The 26482-nt window shown below is 48.7% G+C and overlaps 1 protein-coding gene across 4 annotated transcripts in view; it reads left to right on the top strand.

Annotated features, from left to right (window-relative positions):
* The window catches only part of PACSIN2 (protein kinase C and casein kinase substrate in neurons 2), a 79784-nt gene that overhangs the window by 35702 nt on the left and 17600 nt on the right, over positions 1–26482 (top strand). For 3 of the 4 annotated variants that reach the window (XM_066590358.1, XM_066590360.1, XM_066590357.1), the window contains exons 2-6: positions 3885–4017; positions 19594–19750; positions 20580–20815; positions 21994–22149; positions 26167–26342. In XM_066590358.1, the coding sequence (XP_066446455.1) occupies positions 3958–4017; positions 19594–19750; positions 20580–20815; positions 21994–22149; positions 26167–26342 (785 nt within the window). In that variant the 5' untranslated portion in view covers positions 3885–3957. The remainder of the gene's footprint in view (positions 1–3884; positions 4018–19593; positions 19751–20579; positions 20816–21993; positions 22150–26166; positions 26343–26482) is intronic. The other variant, XM_066590359.1, reaches the window with a different exon arrangement.

Here is a 26482-nt window from a genome sequence, read left to right as displayed (position 1 = left end):
AGTTCTATTATCTCACACCCCCTTTCTCCTGCTGCTTCTTGAGATGGGAGCACCAAGGCCATGTTGGAGTCATGGTGGGGACTTCACACCTCCTCTATGGCCTTGCTGCCCCCGTCACTACACGCTGCATCAGTAGTCAGGCATTGCACGGCTTTCTGGTTGTCTAGTGCTGATCATGTGAACAGCACTGGCCAATCAGAGCAGCCTGTGACGGTGTAAACACCCACGCGCTCTGTGTAGGGCAGCAGTGTTCAAGCGCTGCCGTCTTGGAGTGCCTAGTCCTCAGCACGGGCCATGCCAGTAGTCCTAGTAAGAGTTAGGCTTGTATCTCCTCCGTGCTCGCCCACTGCTGGCTGCTGACCTGGTTGTTAGTCTGCACCCCTGACACCATTGTCCTGTACAGTGCCGCCGCCACTCCCCAGCATTGTATGTGACCTTGGCACGTCGTAGAGAAGCTCTACATCAGTCACCATGACTGAGTGCGGACTGCTCTGCGGACACACGGGGAAGGAGCCACTGGTAGTGCAGTACTAGTAATACTGGGGCCACTCTATGGGGGGGGGGGTGGTGTTGCCATTTAATACTGGGAGGGGGGGGGGGCGTTCCATTAATACTGGGAGGGGGGGGGGCGTTCCATTAATACTGGGAGGGGGGGGCGTTCCATTAATACTGGGAGGGGGGGGCGTTCCATTAATACTGGAGGGGGGGGGCGTTCCATTAATACTGGAGGGGGGGGGGCGTTCCATTAATACTGGAGGGGGGGGGCGTTCCATTAATACTGGAGGGGGGGCGTTCCATTAATACTGGAGGGGGGGCGTTCCATTAATACTGGAGGGGGGGCGTTCCATTAATACTGGAGGGGGGGCGTTCCATTAATACTGGAGGGGGGGGCGTTCCATTAATACTGGAGGGGGGGGGGCGTTCCATTAATACTGGAGGGGGGGGCGTTCCATTAATACTGGAGGGGGGGGCGTTCCATTAATACTGGAGGGGGGGCGTTCCATTAATACTGGAGGGGGGGGGCGTTCCATTAATACTGGAGGGGGGGGGGCGTTCCATTAATACTGGAGGGGGGGGGCGTTCCATTAATACTGGAGGGGGGGGGGGCGTTCCATTAATACTGGAGGGGGGGGGCGTTCCATTAATACTGGAGGGGGGGGGGCGTTCCATTAATACTGGAGGGGGGGGGGCGTTCCATTAATACTGGAGGGGGGGGGGGCGTTCCATTAATACTGGAGGGGGGGGGGCGTTCCATTAATACTGGAGGGGGGGGGGCGTTCCATTAATACTGGAGGGGGGGGGCGTTCCATTAATACTGGAGGGGGGGGGCGTTCCATTAATACTGGAGGGGGGGGGCGTTCCATTAATACTGGAGGGGGGGGGCGTTCCATTAATACTGGAGGGGGGGGGCGTTCCATTAATACTGGAGGGGGGGGGCGTTCCATTAATACTGGAGGGGGGGGGCGTTCCATTAATACTGGAGGGGGGGGGGGCGTTCCATTAATACTGGAGGGGGGGGGGCGTTCCATTAATACTGGAGGGGGGGGGGCGTTCCATTAATACTGGAGGGGGGGGGCGTTCCATTAATACTGGAAGGGGGGGTGGGGGCGTTCCTGTTATGGCTTGTTCACACAGGCATAAACACACGCAAGACAGAACGCAGACCGGCTTATTTAAATTGTGTGAATATCCGCAGTTAATATGTAGGTTTCCTGTGTATTTCTGCCCTCTCTTACACTTTAATTCCCTGTTCCAGTACATAATACGCCCCAAAATAGGACATGCTGCATATCTTTTTATACAATTTACACATTGTGTGAGAAAATCCTAGAACGGTAGAGTTGAAGGGACCTCCAGGGTCATCTGGTCCGACCCCCTGCTCAGTGCTGGATTCACTAAATCATCCCAGACAGATATTTGTCCAGCTTTTGTCTGAACACTTCCATTAAAGGAGAACTTACCACCTCCCGTGGCAACCTGTCCCACTCATTGATCCCCCTCACTGTCTAAGGGTGCCTACCCACTAGCGTTTCTTTTTTTCTTGGTCTGCGAGAGCGAGTGAAAACACACGCCTGGCAGCGCAAAGAAAACACTGCGATATCACTAAATGCTTTCAATGGGGCCGGCAGCAGTAGCGCCAGCCCCACTGATAACATAGGGAGTATATCGCGGACTTCTGCCACAGCTGTGACAGCTGTGGAAAGGGTTTCCTTCATCCCCGCTATCCCATTGCTTTCAATGGGGTCAGACCGCAGCGATGAGTTATCGGGAAGGGCTTGAATTATAATCCATCGATGAATGGCTGTGCGCTGCCTGTGATTGGCTGAGTGCTCAGCCAATCGGCACAGCCCTTTCAGGAGGCGGAGATTTTTAAATCCCTGGCTGCTGAAAGAGCTTCACAACAGTGTCGGGGAGCCAGCCAGAGTACGCGCCTGAGTGGCAGAGAGGGGAGTATATAACTTTCTTTATTTTTTTTCGCCAGCTAGGGATCATTTTCAGGGAAGGGCTTATTTCAAGTCCTCCCACGAAAATCATCACTGCGGAGTTTGCCTGCAACCCACTGCTTTTAATGGGGGCTGCAGCTGCACCGACTGGGATAGCGTCCTGGACTTCTGCCACAGCTGTGGCAGAGGATTCCTTCAATCCCCCTGGGTCCTGAGGGGATCAAGGAAACCCCCGTCACAGCTGTGGTAGAAGTCTGTGATATACTGCCTGTGTTTTTAATGGGGCTAGCTCTGCCGACGACCCCATTGCAAACACTGAGCGATATCACAAATCTGTTCGTGTGAACGAGTCCTTACTATACAATTACAATCGGCTCTTTGAAGACAACGTTAATGCTGATGTGGCCCTCGGTGAGACCCCCTCGGATCTACTAATACTGGCATTAGTGTTTATTGTACCCGTACCCCTGCATATTAGGCATCTATGTCGAGGAGTCTAGGAAAGCTACACAAGGAGCCCATGAGAGAACAGTAATGGCCACCGTTTTTCTCATTTAACTTTCCCAGAAGTGGGTGGAACTATGGAATGATCATGGAGTCGTGGCACTCTTTATGGTGCTGGTACCCCATCGGGTCGACGTGGTAAAAATAGAGCAGTGCCAAAGAGGGGAGGCTCGTGGGGCCCGGGAGCTGTTGGGGGGGGGGGGGGTGGCTCGTGGGGCCCGGGAGCTGTTGGGGGTGGGGGGAGGCGCGTGGGGCCGGGGAGCTGTTGGGGGTGGGGGGAGGCTCGTGGGGCCGGGGAGCTGTTGGGGGTGGGGGGAGGCTCGTGGGGCCGGGGAGCTGTTGGGGGTGGGGGGAGGCTCGTGGGGCCGGGGAGCTCTTGGGGGTGGGGGGAGGCTCGTGGGGCCGGGGAGCTCTTGTGGGGGGAGGCTCGTGGGGCCGGGGAGCTCTTGGGGGGGGGGAGGGAGGCTCGTGGGGCCCGGGAGCTCTTGGGGGGGGGGGGCCTCTTGGGGCCCGGGAGCTGTTGGGGGGGGGGGGGGAGAGGCGCGTGGGGCTGGGGAGCTGTTGGGGGTGGGGGGAGGCTCGTGGGGCCGGGGAGCTCTTGGGGGTGGGGGGAGGCTCGTGGGGCCGGGGAGCTCTTGGGGGTGGGGGGAGGCTCGTGGGGCCCGGGAGCTCTTGGGATCGCACCAGTGTGATCTTCCAACATGATTTTTAGGTTTAGTTTTCCCTTTAGGGTAAAAGAAAGTGATAACTTGTTACGTCTGGTACGTCCTACAGCTCCCCTTTAAACTTCTGCAAAACTCCGGTTGCACTTCTTGTGTTTGTATAAAAGTTACTGGAAAAGTTTCTACTTTTAGATGTTTTGGCGTAAACTGTAGAATGGTCGGAGCGTCCCATCCCCTGACTTGTGTAGTAAACCTCGCCATCTTCTCTCCGCAGGTACTGACTGTTGAGGAGGAGAACACGGATCATTCGCCATCGAGCTTAACTCTGCTTTCCTTCTTCAGAAATCATGTCTGGAAACTACGACGACGCGGTTGGGGTCGAAGTGTCCAGTGACAGCTTCTGGGAGGTGAGAACTTTTAGGAATTCCCTTCGGCCCCTCAGAGAGAGGCCTCTAGAGGTCCAACCCTCATATGTGCACCCTCACTGTTACTTGTATCATATCGTTTGTTACTGTTACCACCGGATGTATCGTAGAGAAGGTCTAATGGGTTGTCAGTCATCCGTAGGGCGAAGACTATTGGCTCCCAAGTCGCCTGTAAGTGGCGTTGTCTTCTGATTCCTGGGTCCTGTACCGCTCTGTTGGGTCCTGTACCGCTCTGTTGGGTCCTGTACCGCTCTGTTGGGTCCTGTACCGCTCTGTTGGGTCCTGTACCGCTCTGTTGGGTCCTGTACCGCTCTGTTGGGTCCTGTACCGCTCTGTTGGGTCCTGTACCGCTCTGTTGGGTCCTGTACCGCTCTGCTGGGTCCTGTAGCGCTCTGTTCCACCAACTCTTTATTTCCCATATATGCCCATTTGTGGAGTATATTATGATTATTTTATCTGTCCGGTCGCCATTACAGTGACGGCATATGGAATAGGTTTCCTGACCTCTACTGATAAAGGGTGCTGGCTCTTGTAGGAGAGGGAGGAAAAGGTGTAATCATATGACTCCTTGGAAAGTCCTCAGACAAATCGAGATGGAGCAGCGCGCCAGGAATTCTTTGTCAAGGCTCACTTCAGGGCCGACACGTCGCTTCTGCAGGAGATTTAATAAAGCGCCTCATGGTGCTATTTGGCTTTTAAAGGAATGCCCGTCGCGCTGCTCCATCTCTGTTTGTCTGGATACGGCTTGTTGGGATCCACCTGGAGCGCGCACCACCTTCTGGCTCTGCCATATACATGGATTTTGGGATTGATGGCTACTGCGCTGCTGGACTTTTCTTTTTTTGCCGAATCCTTGGAAAGTCCTTGGAAAACTGGTAACCCATGGAATTTGCTGCTTAACCCCTTAAGGACATGGCTTATTTTGGGCTTAAGGACGCAATGATTTTTGCCGAATTTTCATCTCCATTCTTCAAAAGCCATAACTTTTTTTTTATTTTTTCGTGGACGCGACAGTATAAGGGCTTGTTTTTCGTGTGGCGAACTGTAGTTTTTATTGGGGCAATTTTTGGGTACATAGGCTATATTTATAATAAAACTTTTTTATTAATTTTCTTTATGATAGCAGGGAGAGAAAAACATCAATTCTGCCATAGATTTTTTTTTTAAATAGCGGTAATCATGCAGCATAAATGCTGTGTGTGTGTGTGTGTGTGTATATAATATATATATGACAGCGCCCAGATGAACCTGATGGACATACGAAAAAATTCCTGGTCCTCTTATGATCCACAGTATTTGGAGAGCAGCACACACAGATGAAAAAGACCCCCCCCCCCCAACTTTCACAATGTTGGGGGTAAGAGAATCGCTCATATAAGAGAACGATGACAATAATCTGGGTACTCACTCTGAAGGGGGAGGTTCCCAATATGGAAACGAGCGAATACCCAGATTGTCATCGTTCTCTTATGAGTGCACAGCAAAATTTCCTAACATGCAGCATAATTGACACAATATGTTTTTTCTGCGGGTCTGTGCGATTACAAGAATACCAAAATTCTTATATTTATTTTGTTTTTTAGATTTTTTCCTATTTTTCGGAAAATTTTTTTTTTTTCTAAATCGCTGCATTTTAAAGTCCTATAACTCTGTGAGGGCTTATTTTTTGCAAGTTTTTATTGGTACCATTCGGGGTACATACGGCTTTATTGATCACATTTATTGCTTTTTTGGGAGGCAAAATGAAAAAACACGTGGGCTAAAGGGCGTGTGCTGATGTCACTGGTGTGGGAGAAGCCAATCGATGTATGGGGTGTAGTAGAGCTGTGTGTGTGCATGTACTATGTAGCAGAGCTGTTTGGCACATTGCGCCACCAGGAACACTGGCACTATATTTTCCTACACCACTCAGCAGTCCTGACAGAACACACCGACCTACCACAACCACAGAGATTCAGTGGGCTGAAGGACCTGTGGTGATGTCACTGTTGTGGGAGGAGCCAGGGTGGGCGGGCGTGCGTGCGTGCCACCAGAAACACTTGTACTATAATGTTCTAATAATTACTAGTATGCCCCCTGTAGGGGACTTGTACAATCACACCCATGATCGCAATGATAAAGCATTGCAGCACTCCTGTCCTGCAATGCCTTATCGCTTGTTATAGCGATCATAGGCAATGGCAATGCAGGGTGCCTGTATCTGGCGTCCTGTTGCCGTGGCAACCTGTCGGGCTCTCTACGATTTCATTGCGAGAGTCCGATGACGTCAGTCCTTTACATGCCGCGTCCTGTGGATGGCTTGATCTTCTGATCTTGCGCTATCCAAAGAACGTAAGTGTACATGCTGTTGTGTTAAGTACCCCTCTGCCAGGACATATATTTAAGTCCTGTGGCGGGAAGGGGTTAAAGGGGTTTTGTCATTTAGATAAAAACAATTTCTGTACTTGCCTATTTCTCCCCCTGCCAGTCTTCTTACCGTATCTTCTTCTCACCCATCTTCTGGCTCCTCCAGGCCCCCGCGGTCACGTCACCTCCAGCTGCCCCGATCATCTTCGTCCTGTAATGTAGCGACAATTCGCGGCATACCTCTTCCTGCCAGTCGGTGTACGTCACTAGTGCCTAGAAGAGAGTGCCGACTCCTCGGCAACCTGCTTTAGGGCCCAAGCCATTGCTGCGACTAAGAATGCGCTGTCTCGCCGCAAGTGTTCATATAGTATATAAACACTCGCAGCGAGACCCTATGCATAAGCAGTTGTGGCAATAGCCCGCGCCTGTGCATTTAAACGGGCTGCTGAGGATTTGGCATTCCCTGCTAGGCAGTAAATGTTGCATCACTAGTGATGTAGTGTTCACTATAACGAATGGACGCTACATCACAGGAAGAAAAGGATCCGGCCGCAGGTGCCGTCACCCGGGGGCCTGGAGGAGCCAGGAGAGGATAGATGAGCGGAAGATGCAGTAAGAAGACTACCTGGGTAGGAATAGGTAAGTAAAGAATTTTATTTATTTTTTTTTAAAGCGGTCGTCACACTTTTTTCAGACATCTCTGTACACCGCGGAGTGGTCAGAGTTGGTACTGCAGGCTGAGTCCCATTCACTTCAAAAAGATTCAGCCTGCAGGAACAACTGGGGCCACCGTACAATTGTTGCATGAATCAGCAGCCTCCTTTTTATGAGGGTTTTATTTTTTTTTTTTTGTTTCCCCACACAAGCTCCAGTGTAGACCTTGTGACCGTGCATTATTCCTGCCTTGCCCCCTCTACTAATCCGGTGTGGCCTGACCCCTGACTGACCATTATGGACCTCTGCAGATCTAACAAGAGGAAATGCCCCTGTGGACAAGGGTGTCACTGTGTTTAGAAGAAAGCAGCCATGTTCTTCTAACCCTGGACAACCCTTTAAAAGGGTCTAGTATTGACCTTAACTCCTCTAAAGGCTTTTTAAAAAAAAATAAAATTTATTGGCGCCTGGTAAATGTCGTTCGTCGAGATTGGTGCTGCCTGGCAATTTCAGACTCTACTGGGATCATCCAGAGAAGCGATCGTCCCCCATATCCTTCATTCCCTGTTGATGTTTTTGGGAGCACATCCGGTTTTGTCCGTACAAAAGAATTGATCGGCTGATGAGCGCGCGGGTTCTCCTGCCGCCGGCTGACGACCGCGCGGGTTCTCCTGCCGCCGGCTGACGACCGCGCGGGTTCTCCTGCCGCCGCCGGCTGACGACCGAGCGGGCTGTCCTGCCGCGGGCTGATCGCTGGCTATACAGGGCAGTGATTGGGTGACTGACCCTTCTAATGACCCCTCGCACAAATGTTTGGCTGTGCAGAAGGGCCGTTAGTCTTTTTCTCTATGCAGTATCCGCTTTCTTGCGGCCAATGGCCTGTTTGATGCATCTGCTTCGCGTTAAAATCTGCTGAGCTGTGTTCCCTCGTCTCTTCGCATTGTTCTAGCAGGAAAACCATGACGTAAAGTCATCTGGAAGTTATGTAGGAAACTTGTAACAATTAGGGTGACTCATAGCGGCTCAGGATCACGCCCCGAGAGGAACTTATTAGCAAGTGAAAGGAAGCTTTCCGGCGTCCTGGAATTTAGCCGTGTTACTACAGTGCAAGGATCTGCAACCTGTTACCCAACTGTTGCTAAACTACGGCTCCTAGCATGTGGGGCATTGGTGTTCGGCGATGCCACAGGTTTGTAATCTTAGGTCTAAGCATTTTGGTCCTTTGCGTTATCCTTTTACTTATTTTTATGAGTATTTTATTTTATTCCCAGGCACCAATGGTTTTGTACATCTATTGTGGTGATCATAAATCTTTAACCCTTTGCAATCCAATTTTAGATTCAGGGTTTCCTAGGGGTTTTTCTTTCTGCCATTATACAATAGCGCCATCTGCTGGATAGAGCCAGTACTGCGGTATGGGACATGCTGGAGAGGCCCCGACAACAGAGCGGCCAGTAATCTACAGTAAGAATACCCTTCCGGACGTCTTCCAGTATCGGAGCTGTGCAGCCTTCAATCAGAATGTCTTTAGACGTCAGACAGTGGATTGGAAAGGGTTAACAGCAGCCAGATGAGCACTTGTTAGGCCGATGGTTAATTCTTCTGGAACCCCCATTCAAACGAACACTCGGTTTGGCCAAGAGTTCATAGGTAGGCAAGAGTAAGCCATTGCCATACAGTTCTGGTGGCAGCTTATCCCAATGGAGAGCACAAGGATTGGGCGTTGAGATCATCGGTTGATGACCCCCCCCCCCCCCCCCCCCCCACCCCAGTACAACAGCCGGCCCTCCAAAATCGGTGAGTTCAGATGACGTTTCACTACCTGGGAGCCTTTTAGACTTGCTTGTCAAATGGCTGCATGCCCCCTAGGAGACAAGTCAAACTTGACAAAAGGGGGCCCTGTGTATACAATTTGGGTGACTGGATGACCAAAGATTGCTCTACATAGAATCCAATGTGGCTGATTATGGTGCAACTTTAATTTTGATAGGTAGGAACAGCAGCTCTGGAGCACAAACTGCTGCTCGAACTATTCCAAATAATGACCTCCATAGGTTAAGCGTTGTCTGACATAGCGGCTACCAATGTATGTGGAAGCAGCCATTGCAGATTAGGAGGTAGGTTGCCCATTTTGCATAGCTTCCATTAAGCAGGCACAGATGAAGATGGCAGAGAAAACTGGGTGACAATAGGACAAGTGTTCGCTTCCCTTCTGTGGCTGGAGAAAAGCTCAAGGTCACACAGAATTTATTCACTCTGCTGCTATCCGATTCCTCCCGACAGAGGCCTGGCTGTTCTCCACCGCCATGACTCGCTCCAGTGTCAGCGCTGCATGTCAATGAGGCCCATGCCTTTCTCAATGGAAGCTGTTAGGGACGTTGCGGGGATTGGCGCGCTCACGGCTGCCCGGGAGAGCCTCCTGTAACACTATCTGTTTTGCTTTCTTCCGTGAAGTCCGCTTCTCATTTCATCACTGGATGCATTAAATGGCCCTTTAACACAGCGCAATGAATGGAATCTTGTTAATGTATGTGGACGATGTGTTATACAAGAGCAGCACTGTGAGGGAGGAAGGATACGGCCACCGTTACAGCAAGTAATGATCATCAGCTCAGTGAATAAATACAGTACCATAACCAAGTTCCTAACATAAGTACAGCACCAGAGCAGCACAGTAAATACCTAGATGCCATACCTGAACTCGGTCATTGTATTGTGAAGGTGCTGATGAGCTGACATCTAGGAATATCGGAGGGGAGGAGACAGAGGCAAGAGGAGAACGATTCCCATGGCTGCTCGAGACATTGTTGCACTCATCTGGCCAGTTGGACCTAAGGTGGGAGTGATCAGCCCCAGCTTACATCTCTCTGTTGCCCACCTCTACAGACTTGTGGCCCGTGCCCTGTGTGACTGCTCGGGGCCTGCGTAGCAGCGTAGGCCGGCCATAATGCTCATGAACATCCTAAACCTCCCAATAAATTAGATAAAAGGCGGCAGGCTTAACCCTTTGCAATCCAATTTTGGATTCAGGGTTTCCTAGGGGACTTTCTCTTTCTGCCATTTTACAATGGCGCCATCTGCTGGCTAGAGCCAGTACTGCAGTATGGAACATGCTGGAGAGGCCCCCGACTACAGAGCGGCAAGTAAAATGCAGTAAGAATACCCTGCCGGACGTCTTCCGACATCGGAGCTGCCCAGCCTTCAATCAGAATGTCTTTAGACGTCAGACAGTGGATTGGAAAGGGTTAAAGGGTGTATCCAGTCATGAGCTCAGAAATTATATGGAAGTCAGTACTTAAAGGTGGTGCTTACTTTCACTTTGGTTTTCTTTAGATCTTGATGCTCTTGGCTCAGTTTTATTAGGGCAGAGCTGAGGTTTGTGGCGACAGCTTATAGACATTGTCTACAAGGAGTCTGTAGTAGTTGGAGACAAACCCCTTCTGTCATTATTGTTTTGGGGAGAACCGCCTCATCTTTCATTATTGCCCCCGCTCACCCTCCTATGCTTATCAGCTCGTCCTCTTCAGATTGGCTTCTGTGCGTAGCACAAGCCCAGCAGCGGCTCCCCAGGAGGACCGTACACAGAGAGCTGATTTCTATTACAGCAAAGCCTAAACCTTTAGGGCGTTCTCAAAGGTGCCATTTTTTTTTTCTCTTTGTTTTTGTATTTTTAATGCTGCTTTCAAACCCAAAGCAGAGTGGACAGTAAAGGGAGGGGGGTGCGGCACGCAGGAAAGATTCTGCTGCTTTTGTTTAATCCACTCCTAGCTTTGGCTCCAAATGCCACATCAAAGCAGCACCTTCATAAGGTACAAGTACTAAACCACCAGCGAGGACCCGGTAATTGCCTCACATCTACTGAGTCTACAGCGCCCTGGAGAGTCGCTTTTAAAGGGAACCTGTCACATTAACATGCAGTCCGTTCTGCAAGCCGCATGCTATAGAGCAAAAGAGGAGCTGAGCAGATTGATGTATAGTTTAATGGGAGAGGATTCAATACACCGTATATATTCAAGTATTAGCCGACCCAAGTATAAGCCGAGTCTATACGTCTTACCACAAAAAACTGGTAAAACTTATTGACTCGAGTGTAAGCCGAGCTATACTGGGGAAAACAACACCACAATACTCCCTTCCCAGCCGGCGTCTGTGTCCCCGGCGCGCTGCTCTCCCCTGCGGTGCGGCAGGCTGCTTCAGAGGTCTCTCTGCTGTCCTCTCCCTGGCTTGGTTTTGAATTCCCCCGCTGTCAGCGCTGTGTATCAAAGCACTGTGATTGGATCGAGTTCCAGCCAATTGCAGCTGGCACTTGATAAACCAATCACAGCCATTCAGTGAATGATTGAGTGACGGCTGTGATTGGCTGGGGCTCGATCCAATCACAGCGCTTAGTTGTACAGTGCTGACGGCGGGAAATTGAAAACCGAGCCAGGGAGATAACAGTGGGGAGAAGTGTGAAGCAGCTTGCCGCACCGCAGGGGAAAGCATAGTGCTGGAGACACAGACACCGGCTAGGAGGTGAGTATTGCTTTGTTATTTTATTTTATTACCTCACTCTAGTATAAGCCGAGGGGCGCTTTTTCATCACTTTTTTTTTTTTGTGCTGAAAAGCTCAGCTTATACTCTGGTGTATATACAGTAACTTGTATTTTGTTATCTGTACATCTGCTTTTTACAGACTGAGTCCAGTAGGCGGTCCTAATCAGTGACTGAAAGCTGCCTCGCTTACTGAGCCGGACCGCCCGCTGGACTCCAAAGCCCAGAGTAAGCACCAATTCAAATCAATATAATAAAGGTTGTACTGAATCTTTACCATAAAATTATATATCCACCTGCTCCGCTCTTCCTGCTCTGTACATACTGCTGGCAGAGTGGACTGCATTGTCAATGTGACCGTTTTCCTTTTAAGTTCCCTTTTCTTTGGCTGGGACGCCGCTTGCTCCACCAAAAACCTTCTCAAATGCATTGCTTGAAATTGAGACCAGTCAGATTAGTATAACTTGTGGCTATACTCTGCTCCCCTGTATATTAGGACAAGTACTAAGGGTGCACTGTGTAGTCATGCCTGGTCCCCTATATATTAGGACAAGTACTAAGGGTGCCCTGTGTAGCCATGTCTGGGTCTCCTATGTATTAGGACAAGTACTAAGGGTGCACTGTGTAGCCATGTCTGGCCCCCTATATATTAGGACTAGCTGATATACCCGGCTTCGCCCGAGTTAATTTGGTACTGGTGTTTATCTGGTGTTCACACGGAAAATCTTATGAAGTCGTGGTTACTTTAGAGATACCGGAAAAACATATGTTCACCATTTCGCATTGTTCTCTGCGTTACCCAGGAAACACCACGGGAGGTAACCATGCGACGTTTCCTTTATATGAAATGACATCAGGAAGTGAGAGAGTTATATTCCGTATGTAAAATTTCGACGCTAATTCTTTTGCGCTAGAATTAAATAGAGTTGGGACCAATTAACTTTTCCTATTTATGACATAATCAATGCTCATGGCAAATTTCATGTTTCTACGACAACGGGAAGTGAGAGAATTACATTCCGTATGTAAAACTTGGACGCTAATTCTTTTGCGCATAGAATTAAATAATCGAGTTGGGACCCATTAGCTTTTCCTATTTATGACATCAATGTCCGTGCCAAATTTCAAGTTTCTATGACACCGGAAGTGAGAGTATTAGATTCCGTACGTAAAATTTGGACGCTAATTCTTTTGCGCATAGAATTGAATAATCGAGTTGGGACCCATTAGATTTTCCTATTTATGACATCAATGTCCGTGCCAAATTTCATGTTTCTATGACACCGTAAGTGAGAGAATTAGATTCCGTACGTAAAATTTGGACGCTAATTCTTTTGCGCATAGAATTGAATAATCGAGTTGGGACCCATTAGATTTTCCTATTTATGACATAATCAATGCGTGTGCCAAATTTTAAGTTTCTATGACATTGGGAAGTGAGAGATTTAGATTCCGTACGCAAAATTTCGACGCCAATTCTTTTGCGCTAGAATTGAATAATCGAGTTGGGACCCAATTACTTTTCCTATTTTGGAGATGATCTATGCTTGTGCCAAATTTCATGTTTCTACGACATAGGGAAGTTGGAGAACATTTGGCGAGTCTGAGTGAGTGAGTGAGTGAGTCAGTGAGTCAGTCAGTCAGTGCTTTTGTTATTATATAGAGAGATAGACAAGTACTAAGGGTGCCCTGTGTAGTCATGTCTGGTCCCCTATATATGAGGACAAGTGCTAAGGGTGCACTGTGTAGCCATGTCTGGTCTCCTATATATTAGGACAAGTACTAAGGGTGCCCTGTGTAGTCATGTCTGGTCTCCTATATATGAGAACAAGTACTAAGGGTGCCCTGTGTCGCCATGTCTGGGTCCCCTATATATGAGGACAAGTACTAAGGGTGCCCTGTGCAGTCATGTCTGGTCCCCTATATATTAGGACAAGTACTAAGGGTGCCCTGTGCAGTCATGTCTGGTCTCCTATATATTAGGACAAGTACTAAGGGTGCCCTGTGTAGCCATGTCTGGTCTCCTATATATTAGGACAAGTACTAAGGGTGCCCTGTGTAGTCATGTCTGGTCCCCTATATATGAGGACAAGTGCTAAGGGTGCACTGTGTAGCCATGTCTGGTCTCCTATATATGAGAACAAGTACTAAGGGTGCCCTGTGTAGCCATGTCTGGTCCCCTATATAATAGGACAAGTACTAAGGGTGCCCTGCGTAGTCATGTCTGGTCCCCTATATATTAGGACAAGTACTAAGGGTGCCCTGTGTAGTCATGTCTGGTCCCCTATATATTAGGACAAGTACTAAGGGTGTCCTGTGTAGACATGTCTGGTCCCCTATATATTAGGACAAGTACTAAGGGTGCCCTGTGTAGTCATGTCTGGTCCCCTATATATTAGGACAAGTACTAAGGGTGTCCTGTGTAGACATGTCTGGTCCCCTATATATTAGGACAAGTACTAAGGGTGCCCTGTGTAGTCATGTCTGGTCCCCTATATATTAGGACAAGTACTAAGGGTGCCCTGTGTAGTCATGTCTGGTCTCCTATATATTAGGACAAGTACTAAGGGTGCCCTGTGTAGTCATGTCTGGTCTATATATTAGGACAAGTACTAAGGGTGTCCTGTGTAGTCATGTCTGGTCCCCTATATATTAGGACAAGTACTAAGGGTGCACTGTGCAGTCATGTCTGGTCCCCTATATATTAGGACAAGTACTAAGGGTGTCCTGTGTAGACATGTCTGGTCCCCTATATATTAGGACAAGTACTAAGGGTGCCCTGTGTAGTCATGTCTGGTCCCCTATATATTAGGACAAGTACTAAGGGTGCCCTGTGTAGCCATGTCTGGTCCCCTATATATGAGGACAAGTACTAAGGGTGCCCTGTGTAGTCATGTCTGGGTCCCCTATATATGAGGACAAGTACTAAGGGTGCCCTGTGTAGTCATGTCTGGGTCCCCTATATATTAGGATAAGTACTAAGGGTGCCCTGTGCAGTCATGTCTGGTCCCCTATATATTAGGACAAGTACTAAGGGTGCCCTGTGCAGTCATGTCTGGTCTCCTATATATTAGGACAAGTACTAAGGGTGCCCTGTGTAGCCATGTCTGGTCTCCTATATATTAGGACAAGTACTAAGGGTGCCCTGTGTAGTCATGTCTGGTCCCCTATATATGAGGACAAGTACTAAGGGTGCCCTGTGTAGTCATGTCTGGTCTCCTATATATTAGGACAAGTACTAAGGGTGTCCTGTGTAGTCATGTCTGGTCCCTATATATTAGGACAAGTACTAAGGGTGTCCTGAGTAGTCATGTCTGGTCTATATATTAGGACAAGTACTAAGGGTGCCCTGTGTAGTCATGTCTGGGTCCCCTATATATTAGGACAAGTACTAAGGGTGCCCTGTGTAGTCATGTCTGGGTCCCCTATATATTAGGATAAGTACTAAGGGTGCCCTGTGTAGTCATGTCTGGTCTCCTATATATTAGGACAAGTACTAAGGGTGCCCTGTGTAGTCATGTCTGGTCCCCTATATATTAGGACAAGTACTAAGGGTGCCCTGTGTAGTCATGTCTGGTCCCCTATATATTAGGACAAGTACTAAGGGTGTCCTGTGTAGACATGTCTGGTCCCCTATATATTAGGACAAGTACTAAGGGTGCCCTGTGTAGTCATGTCTGGTCCCCTATATATTAGGACAAGTACTAAGGGTGCCCTGTGTAGTCATGTCTGGTCTCCTATATATTAGGACAAGTACTAAGGGTGCCCTGTGTAGTCATGTCTGGTCTATATATTAGGACAAGTACTAAGGGTGTCCTGTGTAGTCATGTCTGGTCCCCTATATATTAGGACAAGTACTAAGGGTGCACTGTGCAGTCATGTCTGGTCCCCTATATATTAGGACAAGTACTAAGGGTGTCCTGTGTAGACATGTCTGGTCCCCTATATATTAGGACAAGTACTAAGGGTGCCCTGTGTAGTCATGTCTGGTCCCCTATATATTAGGACAAGTACTAAGGGTGCCCTGTGTAGCCATGTCTGGTCCCCTATATATGAGGACAAGTACTAAGGGTGCCCTGTGTAGTCATGTCTGGGTCCCCTATATATGAGGACAAGTACTAAGGGTGCCCTGTGTAGTCATGTCTGGGTCCCCTATATATTAGGATAAGTACTAAGGGTGCCCTGTGTAGTCATGTCTGGTCCCCTATATATTAGGACAAGTACTAAGGGTGCCCTGTGTAGTCATGTCTGGTCTCCTATATATTAGGACAAGTACTAAGGGTGTCCTGTGTAGTCATGTCTGGTCCCTATATATTAGGACAAGTACTAAGGGTGTCCTGAGTAGTCATGTCTGGTCTATATATTAGGACAAGTACTAAGGGTGCCCTGTGTAGTCATGTCTGGGTCCCCTATATATTAGGACAAGTACTAAGGGTGCCCTGTGTAGTCATGTCTGGGTCCCCTATATATTAGGATAAGTACTAAGGGTGCCCTGTGTAGTCATGTCTGGTCTCCTATATATTAGGACAAGTACTAAGGGTGCCCTGTGTAGTCATGTCTGGTCCCCTATATATTAGGACAAGTACTAAGGGTGCCCTGTGTAGTCATGTCTGGTCCCCTATATATTAGGACAAGTACTAAGGGTGTCCTGTGTAGTCATGTCTGGTCCCCTATATATTAGGACAAGTACTAAGGATGCCCTGTGTAGTCATGTCTGGTCCCCTATATATTAGGACAAGTACTAAGGGTGTCCTGTGTAGTCATGTCTGGTCCCCTATATATTAGGACAAGTACTAAGGATGCCCTGTGTAGTCATGTCTGGTCCCCTATATATTAGGACAAGTACTAAGGATGCCCTGTGTCGCCATGTCTGGGTCCCCTATATATGAGGACAAGTACTAAGGGTGCACTGTGTAGTCATGTCTGGTCCCTATATATTAGGACAAGTACTAAGGGTGCCCTGTGTAGTCATGTCTGGTCCCTATATATTAGGACAAGTACTAAGGGTGCCCTGTGTCGCCATGTCTGGTCTGTATATTTTATGTCTAGGGTCACATGACACCGTTCTTCCTCTTTACAAGTCGCTGGTCCGACCACACATGGAATATTGGGGACAGTTTTGGTCCGCGGTAATCAAGAAAAACCTATCAGAACTAAAGTAATGAATTGAATGGGCGGACTAAAATACCCAGAGAGGGTATCAAAATTGGATTCATTCACTTTTGAAAAAAGACCACTGGGGGGCGCTCTAATTAATTAGTGTCCATCTTTAAATTGACCAGTTTCAGTGGTTCTGCTATTTTCCTTTGTTGCTAGGTAAACGCGGTACCGACGCTTTAAATGTTTTTGGTTTTTTTGTTTTTTTTCCTCCCTACACAATGGGGAAAAAACAGCACAATTTTGTTATCGGGCGAAAAACTGAGGTTGCATCTAATAGCAGCATTTATGAATATGCAAATTAGCTCGTGGTAAGATAATGAAGACGTGAATATGCAAACCTTATCAAAAACTCCAGCTGACAGAAGGCTTGCATCGGGGCAGTCGCCTCTATATTTTTGGATTAATCTTGTGAAATACCTTTTTTTTGTGATGCCCCTCCCCCTCCTGGTCACATTTTTATGTTGTCATGGTGATTTTTGACAGACAGATTAAAATCTGGAGAAGGAGCTTTGCTTCTGCTGTTTTTGCATTGTAGTCCTTGTGCGGTAGGGGGGGGCGGGGGGGGGGCGCTTTAAGAACATCTTGTTTGTTCGCCATCAGCGCGATGTTGTTCCTGTTACCCATAAAGGGTCCGAATGGACCTGAGACGTCTTATGATGAGCGACGCCTCCAGTCTGTAAGCCATGCTATTTGTAAGGAGCCAGGAGATGTCAGCAGCTGCGGGGTTAATGTGGATTATGTGGCAGGAATTTGGAGGATTTACAATCTTGTGTACATTGATAATTTGCAGTCCTCATGGAGGGACTCGTCTCTCTTGTGCAACCTGGAATCTAACAAGAGGAGCTTTCTGCTCGCCCTGCAGAGCGTCGCGCCACCGGCCGTGTTTATACAGGGATCAGAGCTTACATAACCCGAGAGGGAGGGAGAGACTCGTCCAACCTGATTCCTCTCCGCTCTCCAGACTGCCATTTATAGGGCTCTGGTCCTGGGAGCCGCTGCAGGCTTATGGCTCCACCGGGTGCCAAGGAGAAGGGTGAGGGGGAAGATGGAGCGTGCAAGGAGCAACCGGGAAGAGAGGAAGAGAAACCGAGAAAGAGGAGTGGGGGGAAGGAAAGAAGGGAAAGCGCTAGCTGGGGAAGAGAAAGCAAGGAAAAAGGGAAAGTGATCGCTGGGGGGAGAAAGGGAAAGCGAGGAAGAGAGGGGGAAAGTAAAGCAAAAAGAGAACACAAAATCAAGGGAAAGAAGGGAGCCCAATGGCAACAAACAAGGATAGAAGGGAAGAGAAAACCAGGGAGAAGGCAAAGTTATGAAAAATCAAGGGAAGGAGGCGAACGGAAAGCAAGGAGGAACAAGAAAGAGGGGAATGAAGTAAGAGGTGAGGAGAAAACTAGGAGCAAGGAAACAAAACAAAGGGAAAGAAGATAAAGTGAGGATAACAAACGTAAAGGGGGGATATGGAAGGACAAGCAAGTAAGCGAAGGGCCCAGAAAATGTGGAAGGACAAGCAAGTAAGCGAAGGGCCCGGAAAGCGAGGAAGGGCAAACAAGTAAGTGAGGGGCTAGTAAGCGGGGGGCCCGGGAAAGCGAGGAAGGGCTAGTAAGCGGGGGGCCCGGGAAAGCGAGGAAGGGCTAGTAAGCGGGGGGCCCGGGAAAGCGAGGAAGGGCTAGTAAGCAGGGGGGCCCGGGAAAGCGAGGAAGGGCTAGTAAGCGGGGGGGGGGGGGGGAGCGGGGGGGGGGGGCAGGAAAGCGAGGAAGGGCAATGCATTTATGGATTTGGTAACTAGTGTAATCGTATTCTCAGTGTGACCAGCTCCCCCTTTGAACGTAACATGTAAGTGGTGATAAGGGAGTCCCTCTCTGTGGAGCTGCGGGACTTCTTCTGTTAGGATGGGAGTCCTTGTCCCCTTTCAGGACTGTCCGGTTGCTAATAGCAACTTATGGTGTAAAGCAAGATAATTCTGTGAACAAATTTAGATTGGCAAAAACATAAGAGACACGAAGGTGGAAAAACCAACAAAGCAGCATAACCCAGCATAACCCAACATAACCCAGCAGCGTGGAGTTATTCCCCAGTTGGTTTAATTAGCGAAATGTGTGACTGTGAAGGCGAAATCCCCTTTGTTCGAACTTTTTTTTATTTATTTATTTTTTATTGTACTCCATGAAAGACTGACCATAAGGAGGAGAAAATGTCCCTCGTTGCTTCAGTATACCGGAACAGCCATTGTGTGTTGTTACTATTGGGGCTATTACAATGACATCAAACATCTCACTTGTCATGAAGCTTGGTCTACCCACAAGGGCCCTTTTACTCCGTGTGAGGGACCCATAACGTAACATTGCAACTGTATGGCAGGCCGCTGTGCTCGTGCACTCAGCTGATGGCAGCAGACAGCTCCGTTTCCAGTGCAGTGGCCAGCCTTGGTATTGCAAGCAGTGTTACCATTGGAATAAGGAGTCTTTGCCTGCAGTACCAAGCACCCCCACTGCAATGGGAATGAAGCTGTCTGCTTCCTGCATGAGCTGATCAGCAGGGGTTCCTCGCAATGGTTTCCCCTTCTATTTACTATTGATGACCTTCAATCGTTTCCGATTGAACAACCCTTCGGTAAGTAAGCAGGATGATAGATAGAAGCGGTAGAGGAACGGATGACTGACGGCACGCAGAGTTGGTTTGTAGCTATAAACATGGAGACCTATTGGTCTGCATGGGAGCTGTATACACAAAACGTGTTGTGTTTTTTTTTCTTGCAGCAGTGTACACGCCTTGTACCCCTGTAAGCGCTCCTCTTATGGCATTATTTAGGGTGCTATGTGTATATATTTCCATTTAATGTCCTCTCTGCATTTCATATGTTTCTGACAGATCGGCAATTACAAGCGAGCGGTGAAGAGGATAGATGACGGCCACCGACTCTGCAACGATATAATGAACTGCGTTCACGAGCGGGCGAAAATCGAGAAGGGTTACGCACAGCAGCTGACCGAATGGGCCAAGAGGTGGAAGCAGCTGGTGGAGAAAGGTAAGAGGGAAGACGTCTGGGGGACGGCGGCGCCGCATGCAGCGCTGTTTTGTTCAGGTGACGTAGAGGAGGACTGACTGACTGCGGTAGAGTCAATGGGGCTGTTTAGGTGGCGTTAACTTCCGTCGTGGGAGGGAATCGTTCTTGGGTAGTAGTCTTTTTTTTGTTCCTTTTGAAGGAAATCGGAATGACCGAACGCAGATGTGAACCACACCTAAATCCCATTCTCCTCTTAAGCTGCATGCATAATTGAACCGACTGCTGAGTTCAAATCTTTGTGCATCACCTGCTTGTTCAGGGTCTGGGCACAACTTGCCTTTACATTTTCCATTCCCAAGAATGTAGTCTTTATGTCAAGAGCTGTTCAGAAATCGGCACCCTGAAAAAGTTGTCTCTTTCTACAGCAGCGGGTCTTGTCTCCTCTCCAGCAGAATTGTGAATGCAGCTCTGGAGTATAATACAGGCACATCATGTTTTATGGAGCCATATCAATGCATAAGGGGTTGTCTGACTTCTAGCTATTGATGATCAATTGCAGATTGGCAGGTTCCACCACTTGAGGCCCGCAGAAATTGGCTGTTTCCTTGTTTGGGGTGTACAGAGCTGTTTCGCTGTGCCGTACCATGCAACGGCCCGGGTTGGTATGGCAGTCTCAATCTCATTCACTTCAATAGTTAGAAGTGGGACGACCCTTTTAATGTGGATTCACTGCCCAAATCTGTTCTGTATAGTGGAATGTTCTTTTATTACAGTCTGTATGATCGTTCAGGGCTGCATTTACAATGCTTCAGGGCAGAATTCCTTTAGTCCTAACCTTTCCCTCTTCCAGGACCTCAGTACGGCACTGTGGAGAAGGCCTGGCATGCCGTGATGACCGAAGCGGAGCGAGTCAGTGAGCTCCACCTAGAGGTGAAGAATGCTTTGATGAATGAGGACTTTGAGAAGATGAAGAACTGGCAGAAGGAAGCCTACCACAAACAGATGATGGGCGGCTTTAAGGAGACCAAAGAAGCTGAAGATGGCTTCAGGAAAGCACAGAAGCCATGGGCAAAGAAGCTGAAGGAGGTGAGATAATGGGGACCATGGATTAAGGGTAGGGACTTTGCTTGAATTAAAACGGTGGTACTCTTTAAACCCTTGTGGATGCGGCCGTTTTTTATTTTTGCTCTCTCCTCGCCACTGCCAAAAAAAATCCTAACTTTATTTTTCGATCAACGCAGTTGTCAGAGGTTGGTGTGGTGGTGGTTGTTTTTTTTGTGGGACTGCGGATCAGTTTGATTTTTTTCTTTGTGCTTTTTAATCACCCCTTTTACAATCGTGACAAAATTATTTTTTTTTGACCCCTGACAACGTTCACTGTGCAGGATAAATAATGCGTTTTGATACATCCGGCTTTTACAGATGCGGCCATACCAAATATATATGTATTTTTAATATTATCTCATTAGAAATATATCATAGACTGGTAGAGGTCCGACCCCCTACTCAATGCAGGATCACTAAATCATCCCAGACACATGTCTGTCCAGCCTTTGTTTGAACACTTCCATTGAAGGAGAACTCCCCACCTCCTGTGGTAACCTGTTCCACTCATTGATCGCCCTCACTATCTAGTATCTAATCTGTGTCTCCTCCCTTTCAGTCTCATCCCATTGCTGCTAGTCTTTCCTTGTGAATATGGGAAGAATTATAATAATTAATAAAGAGGTTTTTGGCTTTTTTTTCCCCTTGAATTTGCGATCACGTGATCATTAATAGTAAATCTACTGTAATACTAAAGTAAGCAGTGCGCAGTGTGCGTCAGAGGTGCGGCCATCTTAGTTTGTCCCAGACTAAGCATTCATAGCATCTTGGTGGTCTTTGCACTGGAGATCCATTGACCTCTTACCCTTCCACCCATTGTAAGGCTACATTCACACCACTGGATCTTGTGCAGATTCTGCTTCCACTTTCAGCAGTGATCCCCCTCTTCAGTATACCACACGTGGGTTCGGCCATATCAATGGAACAATCCACACGTGGCCCGAAGCGGAATCTGCCTTAAGAAATGACATGTAGCAACTTTTTTTGTTTTCTGCACAAGGATTTCACAATGCAGGGAGGAGGTCCGTGCCACGTGGACTATTAATGGACATCTGTGCCGTGATTGGATGTGAATTCCACAGATAATTTGCCTCAAATGTGCAGTGAAAAAATGCTGTGTGAACAAGACCCAGGATTAAACTTTTTTGTGTCCTTCGCAGGTGGAGGGATCCAAGAAGGCTTACCATGCTGCCTGCAAGGAGGAGAAGCTCGCCATCTCCAGAGAGACCAACAGCAAAGCAGATCCCGCTCTGAACCCCGAACAACTGAAGAAACTCCAAGACAAAGTGGAGAAGAGCAAGCAGGACACCCAGAAGGTACCGCTGCCGCCGCTCCTCCCTCCTTCGCTCTTGTTTGGTCAGGGAAGCTTCCAGGTGTATTACCTGCACTTATTGTGTAACGCCCTGGTGAGCAAATAATCCGCGGCCACAACATCGGGAGAGGGACAGGGTTTACTTATGTTGGCACCGCACTGCAGTCACTTCCTTGAATTGGATGACGACCGTTTATAAACGCCGTGTCTTAGAGCCCTTTTACACGGAAGGAACTGTCAGGCGCAGAGGAACGATCATCACTGAGTGAGTGGGGTGCAGGGGTCGGGATCGGTCCTCCATTCACAAGCAGTCGTTGGTAGACGATGGGCATAGATGTTTCTGCCCATTTTCTTCATTGTTTCCACATTTAAATCCAAATTATTTCTCTTAAGGCCCTTTTACACGGACTGGTATCTCTTGTTTAAAGGGTAGTAGCACTGTTGCACGTTATGCCCTATCTTGTGGACACTTGCTGATTGGTGGGGGTCCCACTGCTAAGACCCTCACGGATCTGCACAGCAAGACTCCTGTGTCACTGTCTGGGGTCCCTACTCTCCCCGCATTGACGTCGGCATGAAGGGAGCGTTGGCAGAGTGTGCGCAGTTGGTGCTCCATTCCTTTTAGTGGGCTGTCCTGCATACTGTTAGAAATGCGTTAGGCCTCGCCCGACATCGGAACTACGCAGGGAATTCCTAATGCTGGACGAGGTCCGACACTGGATTGGAAAGGGTTAACAGTTTATATTAAAGGGTTTTACTTTTCCCATAAAAGGCACGCACATCACATACTGGTGGGGAAAATGGCAAAGTAGACCCAAGGGCCCTTCTACACGGCCGATAAACTGTTCAGGTTCCCGCATCCAGCAGCGATAATGTTGAGTGTAAATGCACGCTGCGACTGAACGATGAACGACAATCCGTTTGCTGCTTGTTCGTCGTTCAGTTTCTGCATGACGCATCGGCCCGTGTGAACAGGCAGTTATTCATCTATGAACGACTGCCTGTTCACTGAATGGAGGCGGGTGGCCGGAACGATCCCCGGTATGCTCCTCCTCCATTCACTGAGCAATCCCCGTTCCTGGAGTGATTATCACTGGGGTGACCTGTTGGGTATTTGGGCCCAACAAGTAAAAGGGCCCGAAAATAGTAAATGTTAGAACAAAGAAAATGGAGCTTGCAGCCAGTGAGTTGTAGAGTCGCGTCAGTTCTGTCCAGCCGCCGGCGTCTTATCGCCTCACAGAGCAGAAAGTATCAATGGCAGGGAAATGAAAACTGGAAATGTGAGAACAACTAAGGAAATGTTTTGGTAAACCCTAATAAAGCGGTACCTGGGCCCCGTTGATTGCACGAACAAGATCCAGTCTACTGTTTCTTCCTGCGCGCTCCTCAACGTGTCCCCTGTTATACGGATTCAGGAGAACATTCACTGTGGTTGCACATACACAGGCCTTCATATAACCCCAGGTGAAGTGGGCGGCCACCATATTAGTTCGCCATGTCAATCAGCAATCTGGAAAGGTGTCATAGAGGAAACACTGAACACCCCTCCTCGTGGGTGTGGGTGGGGGGGGTAGCTTCTAGAAGGTGGTAGGTTGCTGATTGGCTCTGTAAGGATACAGGAACTGCTCCATATCACCATATACGCGACCACTTATTGTATGTCCACTGCGTTAATTCTGTCTTTTTACTACCCCACACCAAACACTTAGTTTTTGGCTGTCTCGGCCGCATTCTCTGTAGACACGGGGATTTTCGGTTCCCCATATCGGCGCGTTCTGCCGTTGACAGATGAAATGTGGTCTTGCCTGAAAACAAGACGTTCCCAAGAGCGGTCTATGCGGCTTGTCGTCTGGCTTCAGTTGTTGGCCAGCTTTGTAAGGACGGGTGTGACGCCTCTTCTGCGGTACGTTCTGCGCTGCCGTTGAATTATGTTGCCGCTTGGCGAATCGCTTTCCCCGGACTTCTCTGAACCCCCGCTTGGATTTCTTCCAATTTCTTATTGGAACCACTTCAGCAAGTTGCCCGGACGGTTACAGAACGCTTCCAGTCTCAAGAAACTTCTAGCAATGCGCCATAGGCTCTATTTACACCGGCGACTTTACCGCATGTGGTGGGCGGAGCCTGAACTGCGACAAAAGTCCTCGTTTATCAGAACTATCCAGCAGGAAACCGGTCTGTTGCCCGTAGCAACCAGTCACGGCACTGCTGAGGTAAAATGAAAGCTGAGCTCTGACTGGTTACTATGGGCAACAATGACTGACTGACTAATGAGGCCCTGCATCTGGGCTAATTACAGGCCATCCGTATACGCAGCACCCTGTAGATTGGACATTCTCCCCTCCCCCACTCCCGCTTCCTTGTATCAGCAGATCTTGCGCATAGTAAGTGCGTTTCGCCGTCACCGAGGGCCGCGACCTCTTGTTTCTATGCATGAGATCCGTGATCTACATCTCCACAAACCGTGAGAACCCAGTAAATAATTCATGGGGCCTCTAGCAAATAATGGAAGTGACATCGGAGTAGGAGGGACATTGCTCCTCGCCGCGACACGTGTTTGTATACCGCGTGTCCGTTAGGGCGACCGTATTACCATTTTTCCTTTCACTTTTAGCTATGCCTCAGAAAAAAACAAGGCCGAGGTATTGTAGTGATTGGCAGCGCAGCGAGGACTGTGGCAGCAATGACCAATCCAGCCGCGGTATAACGGACGGACTGCGGAGGGGCAGTGACTTGGCTAGTCGTGGTATGGTGGCAGTGCGGGCAGACCTGCCATGGCCTATTGGAGGCAGCTTTCACACGCCGGGAAAATGGCACAGACTCCCAAATATGAACCCCATTCTTTTTAATGGGGCCATACACATGCGCGGTTTTTCCCCTCTTTCCCCGTCTCCTATAGCGGCACGGGAAAACGTTGCGGAATGTCCTGTGTTGGTTTTCAATGGGGTCGGTAAAACCCTCCTCCGACCTGGTATTGGTAATATACTGGTGTCCGTGATCTAATTGCCCGGCACTTCAGGACTTCCCTTTTTCTCACCTGTAAGATATGAATATGTCCGGTCACACCCGGCTGTGCCATGTGTGATCCGATATCTGCAGTCAGTGATGCCAGTCATGCCATCCAGGAGGAGCGGCTTCTCTATTATCTCTCCACTTCCAGTTCGGCTAAATTTCACATTTAATTTATTTTCTGAACAATCGGATGCCGGACTAACGGATTGACTCTATTCTTCCAGAGGATACACCGTAAATGTCTGGTAAATACAAGCCCTTCTCCAGAATCGGGGTCCTCCGACGCACCCCATTCTACTCGGTGAGGCGGCTGCAGCATGCAGATGGAGGGGTGGCTGTACGTCTCCATTCACATCCATGGAGATTACTGAACCGGCCGAGCGTGCGCACTCAGAGGGACGCACCACACCCATTGGGCATTTATGGCACTTCCTGTGAAGAATAGTCCTTTAAACGGGTTTTTAGGACTACACTATCGATGACCTGTCCTCAGGATAGGTGATCAATACCTGATCAGCGGGGGTCTGCCACCCGGCAGCCCTGAAGAGCAGCTGGTTGAACAGGACATTGTCACGTGAGTGAGTGCTGCGGTCTCAGGCCGGTGATGTCACGTTTATTGGGGATATGACCTGAGAGCAGCGCGGTCACATTCAAGTGAACGGATTGAGCTGCAGTAGCGGGCACAGCTGCTATTCAGTGTATGGCACAGTGCCTGGCATGGGCTGAAGCGGCAGGTGAGTGCCACTGTCACTTCAATCAGCTGATTGCCAGGGATCCTAATCTGCAACCCCCCCCCCCCCCCCCCCCCCCCCACTGATGAGCCATCCTCACGACAGGTCATCCACTGTGTAGTCCTGGAAACCCCTTTAATCACCACATAATTAGAGTTCTGCCACTTTCTAATAATTTACTGAAAAAGGTGAAAACTGAAACCCAAAAGCATAAGTGAATTTGTATTTATATTTGTGCCATAACTGATTTTCTACCCTATTTTGTCCTTCTTTTTCACCAGACCAAAGAGAAATATGAAAAGGCGCTGAAGGACCTGGATGGCACCACCCCGCAGTACATGGAGAACATGGAGCAAGTGTTTGAGCAGTGCCAGCAGTTTGAGGATAAGAGGCTGCGCTTCTTCCGGGATCTACTTCTGGATGTTGAGAAGCATCTCGATCTGTCCAATTTGGAAGGGTAATGGATTTCATCCAGAGTGCCAATTTAGGTCAATGTATTCATAAAGCGGAACATACCAACATGATAGAAATGGATGGGCATGACTGCCTAGAGAAAGATTAAGATGGGACTGTCTGGCTGGGTAAAGGTAGAGTTGG

The sequence above is a fragment of the Eleutherodactylus coqui genome, chromosome 2 (genome assembly GCF_035609145.1).
Source record: "Eleutherodactylus coqui strain aEleCoq1 chromosome 2, aEleCoq1.hap1, whole genome shotgun sequence".
NCBI classification, from domain to species: domain Eukaryota; kingdom Metazoa; phylum Chordata; class Amphibia; order Anura; family Eleutherodactylidae; genus Eleutherodactylus; species Eleutherodactylus coqui.
Note: the sequence above shows the minus strand (reverse complement) of the source record. Positions and strands in the feature narration are given on the sequence as shown.